The sequence below is a fragment of the Apodemus sylvaticus genome, chromosome 1 (genome assembly GCF_947179515.1).
Source record: "Apodemus sylvaticus chromosome 1, mApoSyl1.1, whole genome shotgun sequence".
NCBI lineage: Eukaryota > Metazoa > Chordata > Mammalia > Rodentia > Muridae > Apodemus > Apodemus sylvaticus.
The window spans coordinates 53,334,995-53,356,531 of NC_067472.1; the positions used below are offsets into that span (position 1 = coordinate 53,334,995).

General features: G+C 53.0%; 1 protein-coding gene across 6 annotated transcripts; it reads right to left on the minus strand.

The window, feature by feature from the left end:
- Positions 1 to 788: 788 nt before the first annotated feature.
- Rab3il1 (RAB3A interacting protein like 1) lies at positions 789 to 20,158 on the minus strand. Of its 6 annotated transcripts, XM_052190279.1 has the most exons (11): positions 16,672 to 18,145; positions 7,901 to 8,156; positions 7,415 to 7,510; positions 7,248 to 7,325; positions 6,382 to 6,600; positions 5,411 to 5,557; positions 4,775 to 4,903; positions 4,572 to 4,684; positions 3,810 to 3,909; positions 2,473 to 2,539; positions 789 to 1,817 (listed from the first exon to the last, which is right to left on the minus strand). In XM_052190279.1, the coding sequence occupies exons 1-11, from the start codon at positions 16,977 to 16,979 to the stop codon at positions 1,735 to 1,737; spliced, it is 1,596 nt and encodes a 531-aa protein (XP_052046239.1). In that variant the 5' UTR covers positions 16,980 to 18,145; the 3' UTR covers positions 789 to 1,734. The 6 variants fall into 6 exon arrangements, with proteins under 6 accessions (XP_052046239.1, XP_052046225.1, XP_052046218.1 ...); XM_052190265.1 differs by lacking the exons at positions 5,411 to 5,557; positions 16,672 to 18,145 and adding an exon at positions 19,910 to 20,158; XM_052190258.1 differs by lacking the exon at positions 5,411 to 5,557 and having other exon boundaries at positions 16,672 to 18,130.
- Positions 20,159 to 21,537: the final 1,379 nt, after the last annotated feature.

Below are 21,537 nucleotides of genomic sequence, written 5' to 3' on the forward strand. Positions count from 1 at the left end.
AGGGCTGGGGACACGGTGAAGGATTCTAGTTACAGTGGAGCAGGGAGGAGATGTGAGACTGCAGAGGGGCAGTGGGGGCAGCAGAGTCCTGGGAACAGGCTACTGGCCAGAGAACATGTGAAGGCAGACAAGTCTGACAGAGCTCTGGCCAGCCCTCAGTTGACCTCCCATCTGAGTACACCTGGGCCTCAGGCCAATAGAGACATTTCTGTAGGCTACTGACAACCTCTGACCCAACCCAGAATCTGCTGCACCCTCCTCCCAAGAAAGCACAAAGCCCTATTGGTTGGGCAGGGGCAGGAACCACAAGACATCTCTCTCCTCATTCCTACTCGGAGGTCTCTCAGGATCCTGGCTACCCCCACCTCCTTCCACTTGTGTCTGCCATGCCTAGCACTTTTGTAGTCCCCCCCACCTGTCCTATGACAGGTGGCATCGATTGCTTCTGTACTGTCCTGCCAAGCCCCAGGAAGGATAGGTATTTTGACTCCAAGCTTCTAGTAGACTTGGGGTCATCTATAAGGGCTGGGGGATTCACAGATCAGAGCTTCACTCAAGAGAGTGGCCAACTCATTCCAATCCCCATAGCCCCGTGAAAAGCTAAAGACAACTTCAATAGTCTTCCCTACAGCAAGAAAGTGGTGGTGGCTGTGGGGGTAGCTGCAGGATTTGGGTTTAATCCCAAGCACGAGGCCAGTTAGGAAAGGATTTGATTTCATTCTTTCAGATGCCCAAGCCCTGGCCAGAGCCCCAGGGCACAGGAGTGAAGGCCACTGCCTCCTAGCCCCTACCAACAAAGCCTTCCTTTATTAAATAGAGATTGCGTTACATTCCATTTGAAGGAAATAGGGGCGTGGTAAGGGATATGTCCAGGTTGGATCTCCTGAGCCCAGTTCCCGGTGGGCTATGATGGATAAGGCAGGGTCCATGTCCTGCTTGGCCCATCCTCTCCATCCCATCCCACATTCAGGGCCCCTGCAGTCTGCGTGGCTGCCCAGGGTTATGTCCTGGGGCTCCCCTGGTGGCACACTTTGGGAAGAAAGGTCCCAGACTTCCTGGCAATTTTAGGAACAGGGCCTCCTGGAGATGGTGTTGAAGTGGAGAGAAAGGGGAGAGAGAGGCCTCTATGCAGAAGAATGGAGAAGGGATCTTGGATTCACCTTCACAGCACCTCAGGGCAGATATCCCTCCACCTTGTTCAGATCGGAGACATTTGCCTGACCACTGGGACAGTCTAATGAGGCCACTTGGGAACAGAGTGGGAGATGGCCACAAGGGGGTGCTGGTGTCCCAGGGCTTAGAGGCTGTGGTAGAGCATACCCTGGAAGTCCAACCACCCCAGAACAGTCCCTTTCTGAAGACGTGGCAGCAAGAGAGAATTGGTAAGCAGCAGGGGTTTGTGGTGGGGGTACTGGCTACTCAAGGGTCCTCTCCCTAGGGCTGAGCTGAGCTCCTTGCTCCGAGCACCTTGGTCTTTGGCGCTTTCTTGAAATTCTCTTGTTGGCTACAGAGCTCAGTGGGCAAGAGGGTCATCTCATGAAGTCCAGGCCAGGCTGTCCCTTTGTCTGCTCCAGGAGGGATGGGTGGTACTGGCTCAGAACTGTCTCTGCAGCCTGGTTGTTTATCTGTCCTTTCAGCTTCTGGCTCAGAGCTGGCTCCAGGATTTCTTGTCTGTCTGTCCCAAGGCAGCTGCTTGCTCTAGCTCAGAGCCTACTTCAGGCCTGGGGCCATGCCCTAGGCCTCCTGGGAGAAGAAGCCAAGCTTGGCTAGTGACATCCCCTTCCGCAGCCTCATGATCTCCCAGAACATCGGCTCGGCTGCAGACAGAGAGGACAGTTGATGGTCACTTCACAAAGCAGTCCTGGCCTTCTCTCAGGTTTTGGGCAGGGCAGTGACGAGAGAAACCCCTCAGCCTGGTCAGACATTCATGCACTGCACACAGTTGTTTTCTTAACAGGCTTAACTACACTGCCCCAGTTGCAAATGTTTTCCCACCTTGACCCAGAGTGGTGAGTTGGACCCAGGGCCTCAGTCAGTCCCTGTGTCTGGAGATGGGCCCTCTAAGGACTCAGGAGGCAGGAGAGCCATTTCTGGTGGGCATGAAGGAGGAGGCAAGAGTCACAGGAGAGACCCATCATAAAGGACTTTGAATGTCAGAACTAGTGACAGGAATGCTGTCTTTGCTGCCATAGAAAGATTTCTATGCAGAGGAAAAAGCAGCATGACCAGTTATGTGGAAGGCACAAGGTTTACTGTACCAGTGATGTAGAACCCAGCACCAAGGAGGATCTGGGACACTTTGTTAACCTACAATGCTCCCCTTTTCTGGTCTTCTACTGGAGGAAGGAACCCTAGATTCTGGCCTCTGCTGCTTCTGACGCGTAGCTTTGGAAGGCACTTAACTAGCCCCATTCTGTCTGGTCTCTCTTTTTTGGGCACTATTCCTTGAGAGGACCACTAGGGGGCACTCACCATCCTGCCGAACCAGGCCTTGCTGGATGTAGCGAATGTAGGTGAAGAAGTTGCATACTGCAGTGATCTGTGGGCAAAATGGAGAGGGTGTGACCCACCAGATTCCCCATACTCTAGGGGACCCTCTGAAAGCCAATGTGGACCCTATTCCACAACAATAAGTCCCAGGTACCTCTCTGACTCTACTAGAGTTCAGATTCCAAGGTTTAATTAGCAACAGCAAGACTCCCACTGTTCCTAAGATTCCCAGCCATAGCTGCCTGTTAGCAGGGCCGTCAGTGAGATGCAGACACTCACCCTGTGCCCATTTCACCTGTGAGGAAGACTGTTAAGCGTGAAGTGAGAAAGTGGTCAAGCTGACAGATGGAATCGGGCAGCCTGCGCTAACCAGCAAGCTCGGTCCTCTGCGAAGCTGCTCCTTTGGAGCAAGGAGGTCTGGGCTCACCAGACATAAACTAGGTGCTGTGTGTCGTTCCAGGAAAAGCAATTAGACTTCTCTGAGCTGCCCTGGTCGCTAAGCTTGTGGCTAGAGAGGCCTGTCCCCAAGCTCTAGTGACCCTTCACTGGCAGAGCCGCAAAAACTCTCATAGGGAAGAGGGACTCTGTTGCTACTCTGCCCAGAGGCCATCCCCAGGTCTGGACCCCTCTCCCAGTTTCTGAGGATGTAGGCTACCATGGGGTGCCCATTTTGTGGAGGGAACACAGGCTAGGATGGAGGCAACTGTGTGCTTGGGACTCTCTCTGGATCTAGCTGAAGCCAAGACCAGTCTCGGCTTGCCCCCCTCTCCCTGCTCTCATCCTGTTTCCCTCCCTCCACCGAGAAGTTCTAGAAATGTCCACGCAGGCTCTACAACTAAAGAACCAGTGACAATGGATGGTGGCAGGTAGCTAGAGCCACAGGGTTCTCGGGTAGGAAAGCCCTACTGTGGGCACCCGGTGACTGGTGAGTCAAAGAGGCTAGAGGGAGGGGCGGTGCTCTTGCTAAGTCCCCCAAACACACAACTTGCCAGGAAGCCAGAGAGGGTGCAGAGAAGGTGGGATTTGGAGAGGCTGCCCAAGCAGGGTAGTGTGAGAGAGGAGAGGAGCACCAGCCAGGTGTGGCCGAGCCTGGTGCTGGGAAGGAGAAGCAAAGCTGGGGTGTGGGGAAGAGGCTGGCACAACGCAGATGCCTGGTGAGTAGCTGGCAGCAGACAGAGTGGTAGAGTTTCTCCCCTGGGCTGTGTTCTCTGCCAACACCTCGGTGTCTCTAAAGGATCACATACCAAACCATTAGACCCTCCTCAGCTCCGGCTCTTCCACTACACGGCTCTGCCCCGCACAAAGGATGGCTGACTCACCCTGGCCCGGGAGGACGGTGAGATGTAATAGTGGCTGTCAGAGTCCCCCAGGCGGATTCGATGGTGGCAGGTACGTGCCAGCCCACTCAGGGCACATGTGCTGAGGAGAACAGAGGAAGTGTAAGGGGCTGAGTGAGGTTCACAGATGCAGGGAATGTGTCCCAGATAGAGGATGTATGGAGAGAGCACTGCACGCAGGCAGGAAGGAGGGCCTGGCCCCTCCACTCCCATCTTCCAAAGGAGCGAGGTGGGGTGGGGCACAAGTCGTCAGGATAAACCGTAAATGCATCTGGATCCATGCCCAGACCCCAGTCCTTTCCCCACATAGGCAGGGGAGCTTGGTCAACCTCATGCCAAGGTATATGAGAACCCCACCCTGCACAGCCTTGAAAACTGCCCCCGCCTCATTACTGGGGTCTTGATGCCCAGTCACTTTCTCTAACTGAATTCTGGTCTGGCTGCCTCTCACATCCCCACGTCGGGCTTTTTCATCTGGCACTGGGTTGTCCCCTGCTCACCAAGCCTCACAAGAATCCCTTTCCCATGTCACCTCTCCCCTTAGCCAGGCCTAGGAAACCCACTTAGTGCCTTTCGGCTCCCCATATATTAGGGGCGCTAACTACCTCTGAGATGGAGGAGGTGCTATATCCATCTAGGAGGCCCAAGACTCAGGCTCCTATCCCAGTCCCTCAGGGTGTTGCCCAAGGCTCCACACTGGACTTGCCCATATGGGCAGGAAGGGACCCAGGACACTAAACTTACCTGGTGCTGTTACACTCAACAGTGGGCACCTTCACAGCGGGCAGAGTCTGTGAAGCCACGGGCTCAATGGTGAGCGTGTTGTCCTCCACAGCAGTCCGAACCAGAGCTGAGAGCTGTGGCAGATGAGGGTAGTGCAGTGAGATGCCGGGGAATGGGGAACTACTGGGGTGGGCCCCCGGCTAGCCACTCTTAGCCCACCTCACCTCCTGCACTGTGAAGTCGAGGCAAGGGCCCACGTCCTCCCGGTACACCCTTTCTAGGAAGGGGCAGTTCTTATCCAGGGTGGGTGAAGCCCTCCAAGCCTGGAATTCTGCAAACAGAGTTGTATCCACCTGGGGGAGAGGGGAGCCGAGTGGGGGCAGTCAGGGATGAGGTGAGCACGGCAGGGAAAGCAAAGCTGATGGAGAGAAGAGCAGGGAGATGCAGGGGGCTCAGTGGACCATCAGGCCTGTCCTCAGCGGCCATGCAGGGGAGCAGAGTCCAGGCAAAGAGATCCCGTCTGCCCTTTGCACCGAACCACAGTCTGGGTCTGGGTGTACATTAAGTTTCTTGGCACTGCAAAATTACAGACTTGGATCCAGGGCCTTGGCCTGAATGCTGCAACTGACTCCTTTTGGAAGAAACATCAAGAGCAAGCCTGTGAGAACCTGTGGGTCCCCAGAGGAACCCGCAGGTCTCCCTATGTCCAGGATGCACATACAGGTGCATGCACACAGGAGAGAACATTTCAGATTTCCCTGATGCCCACTGTAAGGAGCAACAAGGGCCTGCCCTGGGCTGCATGCACAGTGAGTGAAGCCTGGGGGGAGAGGTGGGGTGGCCCCTAAAGGAGCCATTACCTGTCGGGAAAAGGAGAGAGAGGTATCGGAGTTGGGGGTCGTGGGCGGCTCCCCAGATGGGAGCTGCCAGGTCGGCTCGTAGGTGAGGTGGATGGCCTTGCTGGGGATCACGCACAGGAGCAGGGAGAGTAGAGGGGGCAGCCCAGGCTGGGCCAGAGGATGGGCAGACAGATGGAGACAGACAGACATATAGAGACAGACAGGAGGAAGGAGGAGATGTCAGTGTCCAGTGGGAAGCTCAGAAGGGGACTGAAAAGACTTGCTTGCCCCTCCTTCCTAAAAGCTCAGGAGACAGATGGAAAAAAGTTCTCAGCTAGGGTGGGCTTGAGCAAGAGTCCAGGAAGCTGACTCTTACCCCATGCCTCCCTGGAATTCGTCTGATACTAAAAAGGCTGGCTTTTTAGTGTCTACACAATTCCTCACCCTAAGGGAGGCACAGGATGTGGCATGTGAAGTAATGGAAATTCTATCCAAGGACCTATGGTCATATCTGTCCAGCCTGGACCAAGCCTCCCTCCCTCTGTTTCCTGTTGAGGCAGGAGAGAGATATTCGTCTAAGGCCATAGCTGCTTCAGCGTCACAGCCAAGGGTGCCAAGGACCCTAGAATACATAAGCGTCACAGTGTGGTGCTCTTAGACCTTAAGACTGTAGTCATAACACACCAGGTAGGCCCTCTCTAGAAATCCAGTGGCACCTGTCTATCACTCTTAACACAGGAAGTGCTGTTCTGAAGAGGTATCCTGAGAGAGGACCTACGGGCTCTAATAGCCATAAGTTCAAAGATTATCACCTCCTGCTTGTTATCAGCCTGCCCAGCCTGCCTGTTTCAAGGGCCCCTGAAGCTCAGAGAGGAGAGAGAGAGGTGGTAGGTTCCACAGGAGGGTCAGGATAGCTTTCTCAGGATGCTGACTGGGCTGGCTGAGCATGGCCGACCCTCCCAATTGTGAGCCCACTACAGCCTGTGCCTCACCTCCTTGCCTTCTTTGTCTGGGGTGGGGATATGCCCTGCAGTGGGGCACACAACAGGGCAGAGGGAGCTGCTGGTGCTCTTTTGGCGTGAGTGGCCCTTTCGGGGTCCAGCCTTGGTGGGGCTCAGCAGCTGTGGGTGGAGCTCACGGTTGGGAGAGGCTGGTGTGGATGTGATGACCAGTGTCTTCAAGGCTGTCACCTCTGCCTGTAGCATGTCGATCTGTCCCAGACAAGATGACCATCAACCCCAACATGGGGTTAATGTCACCATGGCTACCATAACCTGGCAGCCAGGCATCCCCAGCGGTACCTAACCTGTCTTCTTACCCTTGGAACAACCTCTAAGACATCTATTCTAGAGATGGGGAACCCCAAGGCTGACAGGAGACATGGCCTGCCTCAGGTCACATTGTGAGACTCTGATGGAGGCAGGCATCTGGGAACATCCTAGGGTTCCTACTAAGTATTCATGGATCCCCAGAAGCCAACAAAAGCAGCCCCAGTTTCACATTCACTGATTGGCAGATGTTCTAAGAGTGGAAACTCCCTGCCTGTGTTCTTCCACCATGGATGACATTTCGGCTTTGGAGGCAGGAGAAGCTTTAATAACCACCGGGTCCTCTCGGGCTCCAGAGGACCCTAGTCAAGTCTCCGTGGTGTAACAAGAGCACTGATGGAGTCTGGTGCTGAGGGCTACTTAATTTCAGACCCGCCCTGCCTGCCCCAGACCTTGGTTCTCCTGTTCCTGATGTCTGATGGGTCTGAGAGGACCCTGTTGCATGCCCTTGCTAGCTGCGGGTAGTACCCCCTAGCAAGGGCTATGACAGGAGCCATGACTTGGCCTAGGCACACGGGGATGGGTCTCACCTTGCCCCAGGCCTCCTTCAACTGCTTTTCTGATGTTGCCTGCTTCATGTTGGCGTCCCGGACCATCTTGTGAGCTTCCTAGAAGAGCAGCACCTCTGCGTGAGTAGTCACAAGACGCAGGCCACGCAGGCCACGCAGGCCACCCGTTCCCAGGCTGCCCAGCGTACCTCGAACAGGCTGGCTGTCAGCTCCTCCAGCTCCTGCTCCAGCTGTGCACGCACTTTGCACAGCCTTTCACACTCCTCATCCTTTAGCTTCAGTTCCTGGGTGCAGACAGGAGGCTGTTAGCCTGCCCTAGCCAGGCTCCCTTTCCCCAGCCACCAGCCTTGGATCTGTCCCCAGGTAGCTGACATTCAGTGGTACTTTAGCCCATACACGAGGTTAAAACCCTAGCCTGGTAGCCCATCCCTGCTGGAAGCCGATTTCCGGAGAAGTCAAGATGTGTGAAAGTCAATTTAGACTTCTGAGACTTCAGTGACGGAGTGCAAGCCTAGCGTGCCTGAAGCCCTGGGTTGGACCAGCCTTTTCCTTTGAGTTCCCAGAACTACAGCACGGGCCTGGTATGTGGCTTTGACAAGTGATTTCTCCTCTCCCTTCCTTCCACAGCTATCTGGGTTCTTCCTCAGCCCCCAACCCTATCCTGGAGCACCCACCTTCTGGGCTTTGTATAGCTCCTCCTTTAGGAACTCAGAGCCCTTCTCTCGGATCTCCATGGAGGAGCTGCGCAGGCGTGACACATCCAGTGGAGCAGCTGCTGGGTGCGCCTCACCCGGGGCGTCTTCCCAGGAAGTGGAGGCTTCTACCGGGCCTCCTGGGGACTCCCTGGTACCTTTGCTGGGGCCCAGGTTTTTCCAGGGGACTGAGATAGCAGAGAGGCCCACAGGGAGGCCCTTGTCTTGTTGGGGTGGGCTGCAAGGCAAGCAAAGGCATAAGCACTCACAGGATGGGGACTCCAGACCTGTGGCACTGAGCCAGGGACCAACCCCAGGCCACATACCTCATAAGCCTCACATACCTGTCACATAAGCCTCACTCTGTCCATCTGTAAAACCACTACCAGCTGCAACTGGACTGTCACAAGGGCAGAACCAAGCAGGAACTTTCTTAGGGGCCAAGGCAGGACTCGTGCACCTTTGTCACCCATCATCCTCAGCCTAGAGCACAGGGCAGCGCTTGGCACGCAGCAGGCAACCGCTACTAGGTGCAAACTCAATTCACATTTGTTGAGCTGACAAATGAATATAAATCCTTACACCACAGATAGGATTGTCCCAGTGACAGTCACTCCCAAGAGTAGAAAGGGATGGGCAGAAACCCTTGGCACAGCAGACGCAGTTAAATGGGTTTGGATAGGCATGGTTAAAGCAAAGCCAACATTATCAATGCCACGACCTCGTTAGTGGAAATGTCAAAATGATAGATGTCCACAAAGGCGGACCAGAAAGGAAGCACCAGACCTCAGCAGACAGGAAAAACCTACAAATAGTCCAGGCATAATAGCCCCACTTCCTGCCACCTCTGGATTTTGTTAGTGAGGAGCAAAATCCAGCTCTCCCTGGCCCTCTGTGAGACTAATGACAAACATGCCCTCTTCTAGAAGCCTCAGGACCCCCGCCTGGCTGAAGCTGAAGCCCCTAAGTGGACTTGTGGGTTATGTGCTTAACCAACCCCCACCTCCAAGCTACAGCTCCCCCTAGAAAGCAGACCCTGGAGAAGGAAGAGAGGAAGGTCTGGCCAGTGGCTGTTTGTGCAGAGACAGCACCTCTGGCTTTGCTTGTTCAGCAAAATCTGGGGCTCCTGAGCCAGCAGCCTCAGAGCAGCAGTGGCTTGGCGGGCTGGGGGTGGGGGTGGGGGGTGGGCTGACTGATAACTGTGGGGAAGACAGAAGGAGGGGCTCAGCCAAGCCTGCATCGGAAGAACACAAGGCCATTGAGACTGGATCTTCGAATAATTGAGAAGAAATGTTGGGGACTGTCCCTCTCTCTTGTCCTCACCCTCTCTCTTGTCCTCAAGCCCCTGAGAAGTTCACCAAAGAACCTCTGAGCCTCAGTTTCCCTCTGAATAACACAAAGAAACTGAGCTCTCAGAGACCACAGCAGTGAGCCCACAGCCAACTCCTTTAACACGACCCTGGCCACTGCCCAACTCAGCCTTCTCTCTGCCGTGGAACAGGCCCAACGTGTAGCCTTGAGGCTCCTGGAACTGGGCCCTGCCTGGCGGGGACTGGGCATTGAATATAACATAAGGGCAGAGACTCGCTGTATTAGTCTGAGTTCTCTAGAGTCACAGAACGTATGGGCAGTCTCTTTATAGTTAGGGAATTTGTCGATGACTTACAGTAGTCTATAGTCCAACTCCCCAACAATGGTCAGCAGCAGCTGTGGATGGAAGTCCAAGGATCTAGCAGTTGCTCAGTCCCACTGAGGCAAGCAGGCAAGGAAGAGTGAGTCTTCCTTCTTCCAATGTCCTTATATAGATCTCCAGCAGAGGGTGTAGCCCAGATTAAAGGCTGTAGGTCTCCAGCAGAGGGTGTAGCCCAGATTAAAGGCTGTAGGTCTCCAGCAGAGGGTGTAGCCCAGATTAAAGGCTTGTGCCTCCATGCCTTTAATCCCAGATGATCTTGAACTCGGAGATCTCTTTGTCTTAATTTTCTGGAATTCATAGCCACTATGCTTCAAGATCTCCAGGCCAAGATCCAGGTCAGAAATTTGTATCTCTGAACCTCCAGATTAGGATCATAGGTGAGCCTTCCAATTCTAGATTGTAGTTCATTCCAGATATAGTCAAGTTGACAACCAGGAATAGCCATTACACTCACCATTCTACCAGTGTGTGTGACAAACAGATTTTCCTAATACCACTGTTTATTTTTTTGGGGGGGGGGTGTCTGGTTGGCACAGGGTTCTTGAGGTCTGGGGCCCCTAACAGGGCTATGGCAGCTGTATGGGATGAGAACTCTGCCCAGGGACTGAGAGTTTTCGGTGTGTGTCTGTGTGTTTATGCTGGTACACCCATGTCTATGCACATGGGTGTGGAAGCCAGAAGTCAACCTTGGATGTTGCTTCTCTAGAGTTATCACAAGGTCTCTTACTGGGATTTGGGGTTTGCTGATTTGCTTTGGTTGGATGGATAAGGAGCCTCAGGGATTTTCTTGCCTCTTTCCCCAGGACTATGATTACAAGAGTATGCCACCATGTCTGGCTCAAACTCAGATCTGATGCTTGCATAGCAGGCACTTTGTCAACTAAGCTGGCTTCCCAGCTGGTGTGTGTGTGTGTGTGTATAAGATTTACTTGTATTCATGTGTACATATATGTGGCTGCCCATGGATGTCACACGTGTTTGTACTCGCAGGAACCAGAAGAAAGCATTAGATCCCCTGGAGGTAGAGCATCAAGCAGTCCTGTTCTTGATGTGGGTTCTGGGAACGTGGGTCCTCTGGTAGAGTAGTAAGTGCTCTTAATGACTGAATTCTCTCTCTCTCTCTCTCTCTCTCTCTCTCTCTCTCTCTCTCCAGTCCCTCCACATTATATTTAATATTCTTTTCACAGTAACTGTAGTCTTTCCCCCACACTACAGATAGGGGTGCAAGCTCAGAGAGAGGAGGAGACTTCCATGGCAGTCCCATAACTGGTCTGGGGTAGTGTGGAGACAGGTAGCCAGGTCTTCAGCCTTGTATGGGGTGAGTATTGGAATCAGCACATATGCTTCCTGATCAAGGGGCCCAGGGCAGCTCAGTCATCAGGGAAGCCATACCCAGTCCAGCTCAAATTGGACTCTTGCTAAGTCAGAAAACATCTTGCCTAGACTGATGGCCTGGGGAGAGAAAGAGGAGGGTACAGTGGCCAAGATCATGGCCATGCTCTGTCCTGGGAATGTCTGAAGTTCCTAGAATCTGCTCTCCCCATAGATAGATAAAGAAACCATCAGGCAGAGGGATGTTATCAAAAACCAAATAGGAACTCACTTGTTACAGTGCCTGGTAAATAGGGAACAACTCTAACTGGGCAGAGATACCCAAAACGCTTGCCCTGACTCTGGCTGTGTCCTGAAGCTGAACCTACAGGCAGGCACTTGTGTCCTGGAAGGGAAACCAGAGGCAGGAGGGTAAGAAGGGCAGAGCCGTGTGTGTGTGTGTGTGTGTGTGTGTGTGTGTGTGTGTGTGTGTGTGTTAGCAACAACTCTAGTCTGCAGATCCTCTTTCCTTCAAGGCCCATTCTGGTGACTTATAAAGAAGCAGAGAAAGAAGGAAAGTGTTCCGCGGGTCCAGCAGAGCCGGTCTCCCTGACAGTCCACACACTTCAGCCTGAAAATCTGCATGTGAACCTTCAGGTCTCCAGTGAGTAGGAGCATGAGATCTCTGAGCCTCCTCAGTCCAGACTCTGAGGGAATATAATCTTTTGTGAAGAGTATACTATGGGATAGGAATCAATCTTCTAGGGGTGAAAGATAAGAGTCAAGGTCAGAAGCAGAAGGGGTAGCCAACACCCCCTTATCCTGAAGCTGGCTTAGGAGCTGAGGCCCCCACATACAGGAAATGCTCTCCTGGGTTACTTCCCCAGGAAACACAGTGCAGTGGCTACAATCCCCACTCCACCAGGCCTGTCCTGTAGAGGCAGCAGAAATTTTTGTCTCTACCCTTCAATTCAAAGCATAACTAAAGGAGGAATCCTGAACTCTGTGGCCTGTCAGCCACTCAGACACTCAAAACCCCTCCAGTCAGGAATTCCTAGCCAGAGCTAAATAGGGATCTCTAGGCCCTCTGAGCTTCTACCTCTCCCAGTCTGGACAAGTTCAGCCTGCTTTGGGCTCCTTAGCAAGCAGGCATGGGCCATTTCTACAGTTGAGAATCCCTTCTTGGCCACAATGGTTCACTAAATAAACAGCAGAGGGGGCCCTGAGCACAGCTCTGGAGCAGGAAAAGGACTGGCTGGGAGCGTCTGGTGCCTGGGGAAAGTACAGAAATCTTGCCTGGAACTCTCTCTCGAAGGGCAGTGCTGTGTGATGCAGGGAGTGGATTCAGACCCATTTAGGAGACTAAGAATGACAAACAACCAACTCTGATTCTCAGGGGGCCCCAAGGTGCCAGGAAAGGTTGTGTAATGGCTGTCTATCTGCAGCCCACAAGCCCAGCAAACAGTTCGAGTCTTCAGCAAACCAGCATGTACACAGGGTTTCCAGGTTCCTGGTTCAGGTTCAGGCCAGTTCACCCACTAACTTCCAGTACCATGGGTGTCATGACAGTAATACAGTGAGATGGGCTCCACAGTCTAATTTCAATCACAAGGCAACCCAGAACGAAGCAGGGTTAGTATACCAAGCAAGGAGGTGACGGGACTGGAACTGACCCCAGACTGCAGGCACAGCACAAACAGCATGTGACTTGCCCCCCAGAAGCAGGAATGAATGGAGGTTTCAGAGAAGTGAGGCAGGATGCAGATGGGGTTTGAGGAAGTTGGAGACAGTGCCTAGTAAGGGCGGAGTGGTGAATGGTAATGCCCAGAGCTTCCTTGCTGCTGGGCAGGACTGAGCCGAGAGAGGACACAGTCAGACAACGCACTGCAGGGAGTCCATGAGCATGGGTAGGGGCAGAGCAGGAGTTGGGTAGGAGAGAAGGTAAAATATGCAGTACAGTAATTGATTAACTAAGCTAATTTAAAAACCAAGGGAAAGGTGAATGAGAATTGTGGGATGGGAATGAGGAAGTGGGAAGGGGTCTTCCAGGAAGCGAAAGGGGGTAGCTCGGGCTTTTGGGAAGTACAGAGTTCTGTGGGTGGCTAAAGGGAAAAGGCAGGACTGTGGCAGCTGTTGGGAGGCACCGCTGGGAACAGCCAGTGTCCAAGCCTGGGCTCAGCGGTGGTTGGCGGAGGGAGACCCTGAGGATCAGAGACACATCTTGTCTCTTTGGTAGTAGGGTCTGGAGTTGGGTCAGAATCCAATGAGCCAAGGCAAGGAGACACCACGGGCAGGCAGAAGATGGGTCTGCACCACTGATGGAGGGGAGTGGGGCACGTGGGGGTGGGGTTGCAAGAACAGCAGCAGGGCCTAGTGGGAGGAAGAGACCAAGAGACGAAGTAGGTGGCCAGGTCAGATTCTTCCTGCCCCTCCCCCATCCTGGGCCAAACCAGCTCCTCCTAGGAGAGGACACAACCCTTCGTCTCTCCACCACCAGCCAGCCTACATAAGAGAATTGCATACTCTGCTGGTACAGGCTTCTGAGGGGCCCCCTATACATTTAGTCCAAGATCACACACACACACACACACACACACACCCCTCTGACATATAGCATGTGCCTAGTGAACACCTACTGGGCAGCTTCCACACCCCGATCCTTCCATAGGTGCAAGGAAGATTTCAGGGGCCACTACTGCATCCCCTTCTCACGACCTGTTTTGCTTTGTGTGCTCCCCTCCCCATTTCTCAAGGTTTTCTGAGGATACATCCAGTTCCCAGGCCTGGGGAGGCAGGGCTCTACTGAGGGTCTGGTCTGATCCTACACACAAAAGGGCAGGGTAAGGAACAGCAGGCAAGATACTTCCACCTGTTGCAAGGCCAGGGTGAGTGGGGAGATCTGTCTGACTCTGGGGCCCTCATCCCCCTGTGACTTAGGACTCATGGCAGAAATTCTTAGGGCAGTAAAGGCCCAGAACAGTTAACTGACTTGCTCAAGACAGAGTCTAGACACCTGCAACTGTGGAACTCCCTAGTTGCTGGCCTGGGGCAAAGGCATGGCCTTTAACTCCCAGGAGGCGGGGTGATCTTAATTTTTTTTTCTTAGCACTCCATTAGAATTTGGTTTTCCCTAGAGATGTGTATGATCAGTCCTATCCAGAAAGTGGAGAAACTGAGACCAGTTGGTCACACCAACGTTGTGAGGCTGTCCAGTGGGACAGAACCAGTGCAGAACTTAGTCTGTGAACTCTGTAGACCAACTGTAAAGTTCCCAGGACTGTGTTAGGCTCAGAACTCTCAAAATATAATCCTCACTCCAACACCTAGAGTGGGCTTGGCCCCCAAGACCATAGGCCTATGAAACTGTAGGAACTGGAGGAAGGGAAGCCCAGTCTGTGGTGTTTGTTGGGGGAGTGGAGCCTCTAAAAGTGAGGTTAGATAGCGCAGCATGGCAGGGCACATCGGGAGGCTAAACCAAGAGGATTAAGATTTCTAGGCGAGGGCCAATGAGATGGCTAAGTGAGGAAAGAAGCTTGCTGTATAAGCTTGGGGGGTCTCAGTTTGATCTCTAGAAGCCCCATAAAAGTAGTAGGAGAGTACCAACTCCACAAAGTTGTCCTCTGACCTCAACATGTGTGTGGTGACACATGTGCTCTCTCCCTCCATCTTACACACACACACACACACACACACACCACTAATACAACTTTCTTTAAAAAAGACTTCTTGGTCAGCCTAGTCTATATGTGTCAAAAATGAAGCAAACCAAAATAAGGCTAAGCTTGGATATGCAGCCCTGCTGCCTGGGCCCAGAACACACAAAGCTCTAGATTCCATTCTCAGCACTCCTAAATCAGGCATCGTGGCACATGCCTGTAATCCCAGTACTTGGGAGATGGAGAGAGAGGGTTATCCTTGGCTATATGGGGAATTTGAGGCCAACCCTAGGCTACATGAGACCCTGTGCCCACTTCCCCTACTCCAAAAATCAGATTTGTGTTGTCTCATTTACTTCAGAGTTCAAGGTTTACCCTCAGAAGGATATCAACTCCTGGCTTCTACAGGGTCTAGTTACTTCTGCTTATCTCCATTTAGGACTCTGCCATAAACAAACACCATAGCTCAGTTCAATTTACAGCAGGACGCCAACCTCCAGGAACGCTAGGTTGGCCAGGTCCCGACCCTTCCCAGGCTAGGATACATACCTCCTGGTGTATAACTCTGAGAGCTGACATGACCCGAGAGGAGCATGGTCCCTCTTAACTTCTGCTGGGAGCGGAGAGTTCCAAGGCCTCTATGGTCCAGCACATTTTAGACCCTCAGACTCTTATCCCTATGTCCAAGGGCTGGGGAGCCGACTCAGTGGGTAAGAGTGCTTTCTGTGTAAGCATGAGGACCTGAGTTCAGAACCCAGTGTGGTCATATGCACCAGCAAGCTCAGCACTGTGAGGGAACACTGCACCACTGTGAGAATCACTGGCATATACTAGCCACCGGTTGGCTAAACAAGTTCCAGGTTCAGTGAGAGACCTGGGAATACAGTGGAGAGACAGGACCCCTGACATCTCCTCTGACCCCCACCCCCACACCAAGTGCTCAAGCTGGCTCCAGCCCAGAGAAGGGGAGTTGTATCCCTAAGGGGAATACAGCAATTGTCTCAGTCTACCCAGCAGAAAGGCCCACAGCTTCCTTCAGACCAGGCTGCTCCTCCAACACACAGCCCCAGGCACATGCATCCCCAAGCGGAAATTGCCTGGACCTGAGGCAGGCACCAGGAACCCACCCAAAACTCTTCCCAAGCCTAGCTAGCCTCTTTCCCCAGAGCAAATTTCCAACAAACACAGGCTGTCCCCAGCTCCCTCTGAAAGATCAAGCCTGCCCACACCTCACAGGAGCTCAGCTCTGGTGCCCTGGCTGGGATTGACGCAGCAGAGCCCTCGCATTTCAACTCAAATCAGCTGGGGTCCATGAGAGTAAAAAGATCTCACCTGTTCCCTTCCCCAGGGCTTTCTTCCTTCCACCTATCCTGAAACAGTCCTTAGCAGGACCCCCCTCCCCCATAATATCTAGTCTTTGCGCCCAGGAAGGAGAAGGCATTTGCCTATATTCAAGAAAGGACATCATCAATCTTGTGTGAACACAAGGCAGGGTCTCCTATTAGACTGGCCAGGAACAGGAGTCAGCCTTAAGAACCGATGGCCCTAACAGAGGGGAGTGAGGGTGAGGATGGGAAAGGGGTTCACCCCCGGACTCAGGGTCTGTGCCTATCTCCCTCCAGACTGCGGGAAGGTTCCACCCACCTCACATCTTGAATCAAAAGGTTCCAGTTAACTAGCCAGGGACCTTGGAGGGACACAGCTAGCTTTCCTAACTGCACTGCTTCCCCAGAGTTCATGGATGTTCCCTCCTTTAAATACACGCCCCAGATTTACTTTTGGGGTATACATACGACTCGCCCCCCCCACACACACACTATCACTTCTCTCATGTGCTCTACTGGAGCTAGGAGTTGGAGGGGTCACCCTTCCCACCCTGGGGCAACTCAGGTCGGTCCTGCCAAGGGCCTTTCAGCTCTCGGGCTGCAGTGTGTCCTCATGCTACAATGCACCTCGCTACTGCAGGCAGGGCTGAGAGTACAGATTATCTCCCAAGTGGGGTGCAAACAACAGCAATGAGCCCCTGTTCTTCCATCCCAGGAGGCCAGCGCGGCCCAGACCAAGCGCAGAGCCGCCGGCGTGCGTGGACCTACCCGTTCCACATCCCGGCGTCTCCGCCGCAGCCGCGTCCACGCGCGCCGCCAACTCTGCTGGGGCCCCAAGAGCTGCCCTGCCGCCTGTCAATCGCTCCACCGCCAGTCGGTCCCGCTGGCCGCCTAGGGTTTGCCGGCTCCGCCCCACCGGAGCCCTTCCCGTGCCCTGGGCGGGTCACGTGTCCGAGAGGCGGGGCCCCAGGCCACGTGCCCGGCCCCGCCCCTCTGCCTGCCCAGCCCTGTCCCTCTTGCTGCCTGGGGACAATGACCCGCCGGAGGAGAATAAGACTGGTCCCATCATCTCTCATCCAGAGCTGACCTCCGCCTTTCCCTATCACTCTCTGCCTTGCACTTTTGGACCACCCTTGCTTGAGAATCTACAATGGCTCTCGGGGGTCTCAGCTCTGTTTCTCGCACAGATTGTCACTCAGGGTGGACAAACAGCTCCTATACCCTCATTCAGACTTCTAGCCCTGTTACCAGTCTCTGGAGCTCTTAGCTTTGCATCAATCCCTGAGTGGCACTGGGCTTCTAGGAAGGGGGCGGGGCAGACCCTAAACAGGTATCATTCATTGAGCGGTATAGCTAAGAGAGGAAGCTAAGAGAGCGCTACTTTGGCCCAATCTTTAACAGCTCTGCTTCCAGGTCCCTTTCTTGTATCTCTGAATACATTGTTCATCCCAGCCTATCCAGCCATAAGCTCTGGAGACTCCTCTGACAACCTTGCTAGCACTTATCTGTCCCAGGTACTTAAAAAACGATCCGTGAAAAGTTTGCATCCCTGGCTTAGTCACCTGTCCTATGCCCTCCTTTTATCCTGGCTCTAACCACTGACCTGAATTAAGTTCAGCCTCAGATCAGGATCCATTAAGTAGAGCCCACAGTCAACCCCTCCTCCAGTACTGCTAGGACCAGCTCCCACAGGCAGGGTCTCCAGTGCTCTCTGGGCTTTTAAGAACACACCTGACTCATCAAACCACACAGATATTCAGCTGCTCCTTCTGAACTGCTAAGGACCACGAGAAGCCAAGAAATCCTCCAGGCTGGAACCCCTACCCCTCTCTCCTTTCCCTTAGCCCCCTCTTCTCTGCGGACGTGGGTCATATACTACCTAGGCTGGTCTCCAGATTCTGGGCTGAACTGATCCATCCTCCTCCACTCCTCAGTGGCCACAACCACATGCTCACTTGGCTTATGGAACTCCACGATGGTAAATGGTAGGCGAATGGGAGGCCTGCTTTAAGGGACCTCTACTGCAGAGCCTTGACTTGCCTAGGACCCATCTTCACCAACTAATAGTGTCTCTTCAAAACAGAAGAGAGAGCCAGGGGGTGGTGGCGCATGCCTTTAATCCCAGCACTCAGAGACAAAGGCAGGCAGATCTCTAAGTTTGAGGGCAGCCTGGAAAGTAAGTTCCAGAACAGCTAGGACTGTTACACAGAGAAACCCTGTCTCAAAAAGCCAAAAAGCAAAGCAAAACAAAAGAAACCCCACAACAACAAGAAAAGAAGCCCCCCAAATAAAACAAAACAAAACAAAACAAACAAACCAGAAAAAGAGTTAGGCTGGAGACAGCTCATCAAGGAAGGGCATGCATTGTTCTTGCAGAGGACCCAAGTGTGGTTACCAGCATCCATATGTCCTCTGTGTGTACCTGCATGAATGTGTACAAATCCACAAATGGACATACACACATAATAAAATATTGTTGAAAGAAAGAAAGAAAGAAAGAAAGAAGGAAAGAAGGAAAGAAGGAAAGAAAAAGAAAAAGAAAAAGAAAAAGAAAAAGCCGGGCAGTGGTGGCGCACGCCTGTAATCCCAGCACTTGGGAGGCAGAGGCAGGCGGATTTCTGAGTTCGAGGCCAGCCTGGTCTACAGAGTGAGTTCCAGGACAGCCAGGGCTACACAGAGAAACCCCGTCTGGAAAAGATGCTCCTTTCCCAGCTTACAGGAACAGACTTGCTGAGTGGAATCCATGTCCTTGCCCATGGCTAGCATCTTTTGCCATGGAGAACCTAGACAGCTCTCCACAGCATCCTTTTCATCCGACAGAGCCTCTCAGCCCAGTTCTATGTCCTTCCCTCATATAGGGTGACTGGTTATTTACCAGGCTAGGGCTTCTCCTGAGCAAAGACCAACCCCTTCTTGGGCTGTGTTCCTCCACCCAGCCCAGCCCAGCTTAGGGTCTGGCCAAAGCAGATATCAACATATTTTTGTTGACTTGAGTCCTTCACCAGCTAAGCCTTGAGCAAATGCTCTTTTCCTATCCCTTGCTTTGGTCACCATCTAAGGGAAGGAGGAAAAGATGACACAAAAAGAATCTAGGACAAGGTCTTTGCCTTCCATGTATTTAAAAGCCAGGACAAAGATAAATTCTGTCAATGAAATCAGTGAGAGACAAAGGGGAGATGTCAGCAAAGGGGAGGAAGTTTCCCTGAGGAAGAGGCCTCATCGTAGGAGCCCTTGAGGGAGGCCTCCAAGGGCAAGTGTGTGGTCACCATCCTAAGAGCACTGACCATTGATGTGCAATTACTAACCAAAAATATCTTGTCATTTATGCATCTAGACTCTGAACTTCCAAGCCACAGGGAACCGTGCTGTGCCACTGGAAAGGGATGGCCTCAGAGACGTTAAAGAACCTGATTTATGTCACAGGAGCCATGGGAGGGGAAGTGGAGTCTCTTTACTGAAGGTTTTCCTAGGGACAACCCAGAACCACTGGTGCTGGTGGGAGTTGTGTCTGGGCACAGACAGCCCTCAGAAGGTTACTGAATACCTGCTAGGTGCCAGGCCCAGCCAGTGGGGAGGGAAAAAATTAAAGATATGTCTATAGTTTCAAACCACCAAGCCTCATCATTCCTCCTCCTACACCACCGCCTCCTGTCCACTCTCCCCTCCCCCAGCTTGCTACCTTTAGCCACAGACCCTAGGCTGAGGCTGGAGGCATATGGGACTTGGCTTTGAATCAGTCTCTGATTCTGGAGCTACATCTGTTTCTAGCTGTGACCTAGGATGATCGACCTGGTTTCTCTGACCTTCAGTTTCTACCTTAGTCTAAACTTCAAGTTGGAGCAATCAGGGTTCCTCTCTGATCGCCCGCCCCGTAAAAAGCTCCTTAAATTCTTCCCAATTCAAAACAGGCCAGTGTTCCAAGCCAGCTTCTGACCCCCATGTCCCTGCAGAGTGTCACCCCCCACCTCCCACCCACCCCCCTCAATGTCCCAAGCCCTCAGCTCACCTGTTTGCATCCCAGGTCTCCTCTCTAAAGTTCCTCTCAGGTCCAGGACCCAAACCTGATGGGGCATAGCGGACAGTGCCTGAGCTCATGGCCAGGAACACTGGGCATGACCCTCGGGCTGGGCACTGCCTGGGCTCCTCAGGGGCTTCCATGCCTGGGGCCAGGCTGAGGTCCCTTCGGAGACCACCAAGAGGGCAAGCGGCGGAGCCTGCCTCCACTCCAGGCAGAGCCTCTCACTAACCTTTGCTATCTCTCAGGAGCAGCAGCACAGCGGCCGGGCGGGGCCTCCCAGACAGGCTTCTATCTTCTTAAACCCTTAATTATTAACTCCTGAGGCTCAGCGGGCAGCAGAAGACATGGGCCTCCTTCCTGAGTTGTGGGCTATGAGCTGGACATAAAATACCTGAGAACAGGAGAGAAGCTACCCCACATGTAGATGCTTCAACAAGATCCCTGGCGTGACTGCCTATCTCCTGTCCTCCTAGGCTCAAACACTGGGCAGAGACTGTCCAGCCTGGGTCTATTTTGAGCTGACTGGTTATTTGCTTTTGTACAGATACTCAGTAGCTAGTCCCTTAAACCCATGAACTACCATCACCAAAGGACAGTTCAACATCGCCTCAGCCATTCTGTGCCTCAGTGTCCCCAACCTTAAAATGGATTCTGAGCCTCTGAAGCACACCCAGCTAACTGTTGTCACTCAGATACACCTCAAATTGCCCTTTCTTTCCAAACATTGTTCCCTGTGTTTTCTTTTTTCCTGAGCAGGGCAGTTGTGGTGGTGAGGGAGATGGAAGCCAGAGCCTTGTGCATGCAAGATAAATAAATACTGAGCCACCACACACCCAGTCCCTGCACTAACTTCAACTTCCATCCCATTTTGTGCCTTCAAAAAGGAAAAGATTTCCTCCTTGGTTGTGTGACCTTAGACAAGTCAATCTCTCTGGTGTCAGCCCCTCATCTATAAAATAGGAACTATTCTCCCCTGTGGAAGATAGCAACTGTCACAGAAGGTCCGTTTGCCCTGGTGTCACGTGATCACCCCCTAGCCCCCTCCTCCTCTACTTTCACTGTTGCCTCTGGTCAGCCTTTGGGTCCTTCTGAGCCCCTCCCCACCAGCACCACACCCCTCTCAGTCCCGCTGGCCAGAGGATAACAGTATCTCTGCTGAGGTCTGGGCTGTGAAGCCTGCTTAGCCTAATGCAAGCCAGATGCTGTCAGAGGGTTTCCTGGCTGTGAATTTTCCATGGCCTGCTCCCACCCCCTTCCTGTTTTTGCTCCTCGATCATCCCCTACTAAATTCTCCAGTGCCCCCACCTTCCTCTGCAGGGCAACCAAGGGCTCACCTGGAAACCATTAGCAGAAAACAGGATGTGCAGAAAGGGGGTGCATCTCCTACCACCCTGACGCAACCGGACCTGGATGGTGGTAAAAGGCATTGGGGGTGCTCAGTGGGGAAACTGAGTCAGAAGTGCTGAGAACCTTACCAAAAAAAAAAAAAAAAGCTACTTTCTGGGCATTTGCTTAGAAGGGGGAGGGTGTGGATCTGTGAAGACATTTGCCAGTTAATAAGGGGTCAGCCCTCTCTTCTTGCAAATCAGGAAACTGAGGCTTGAAGAGTCATCCAG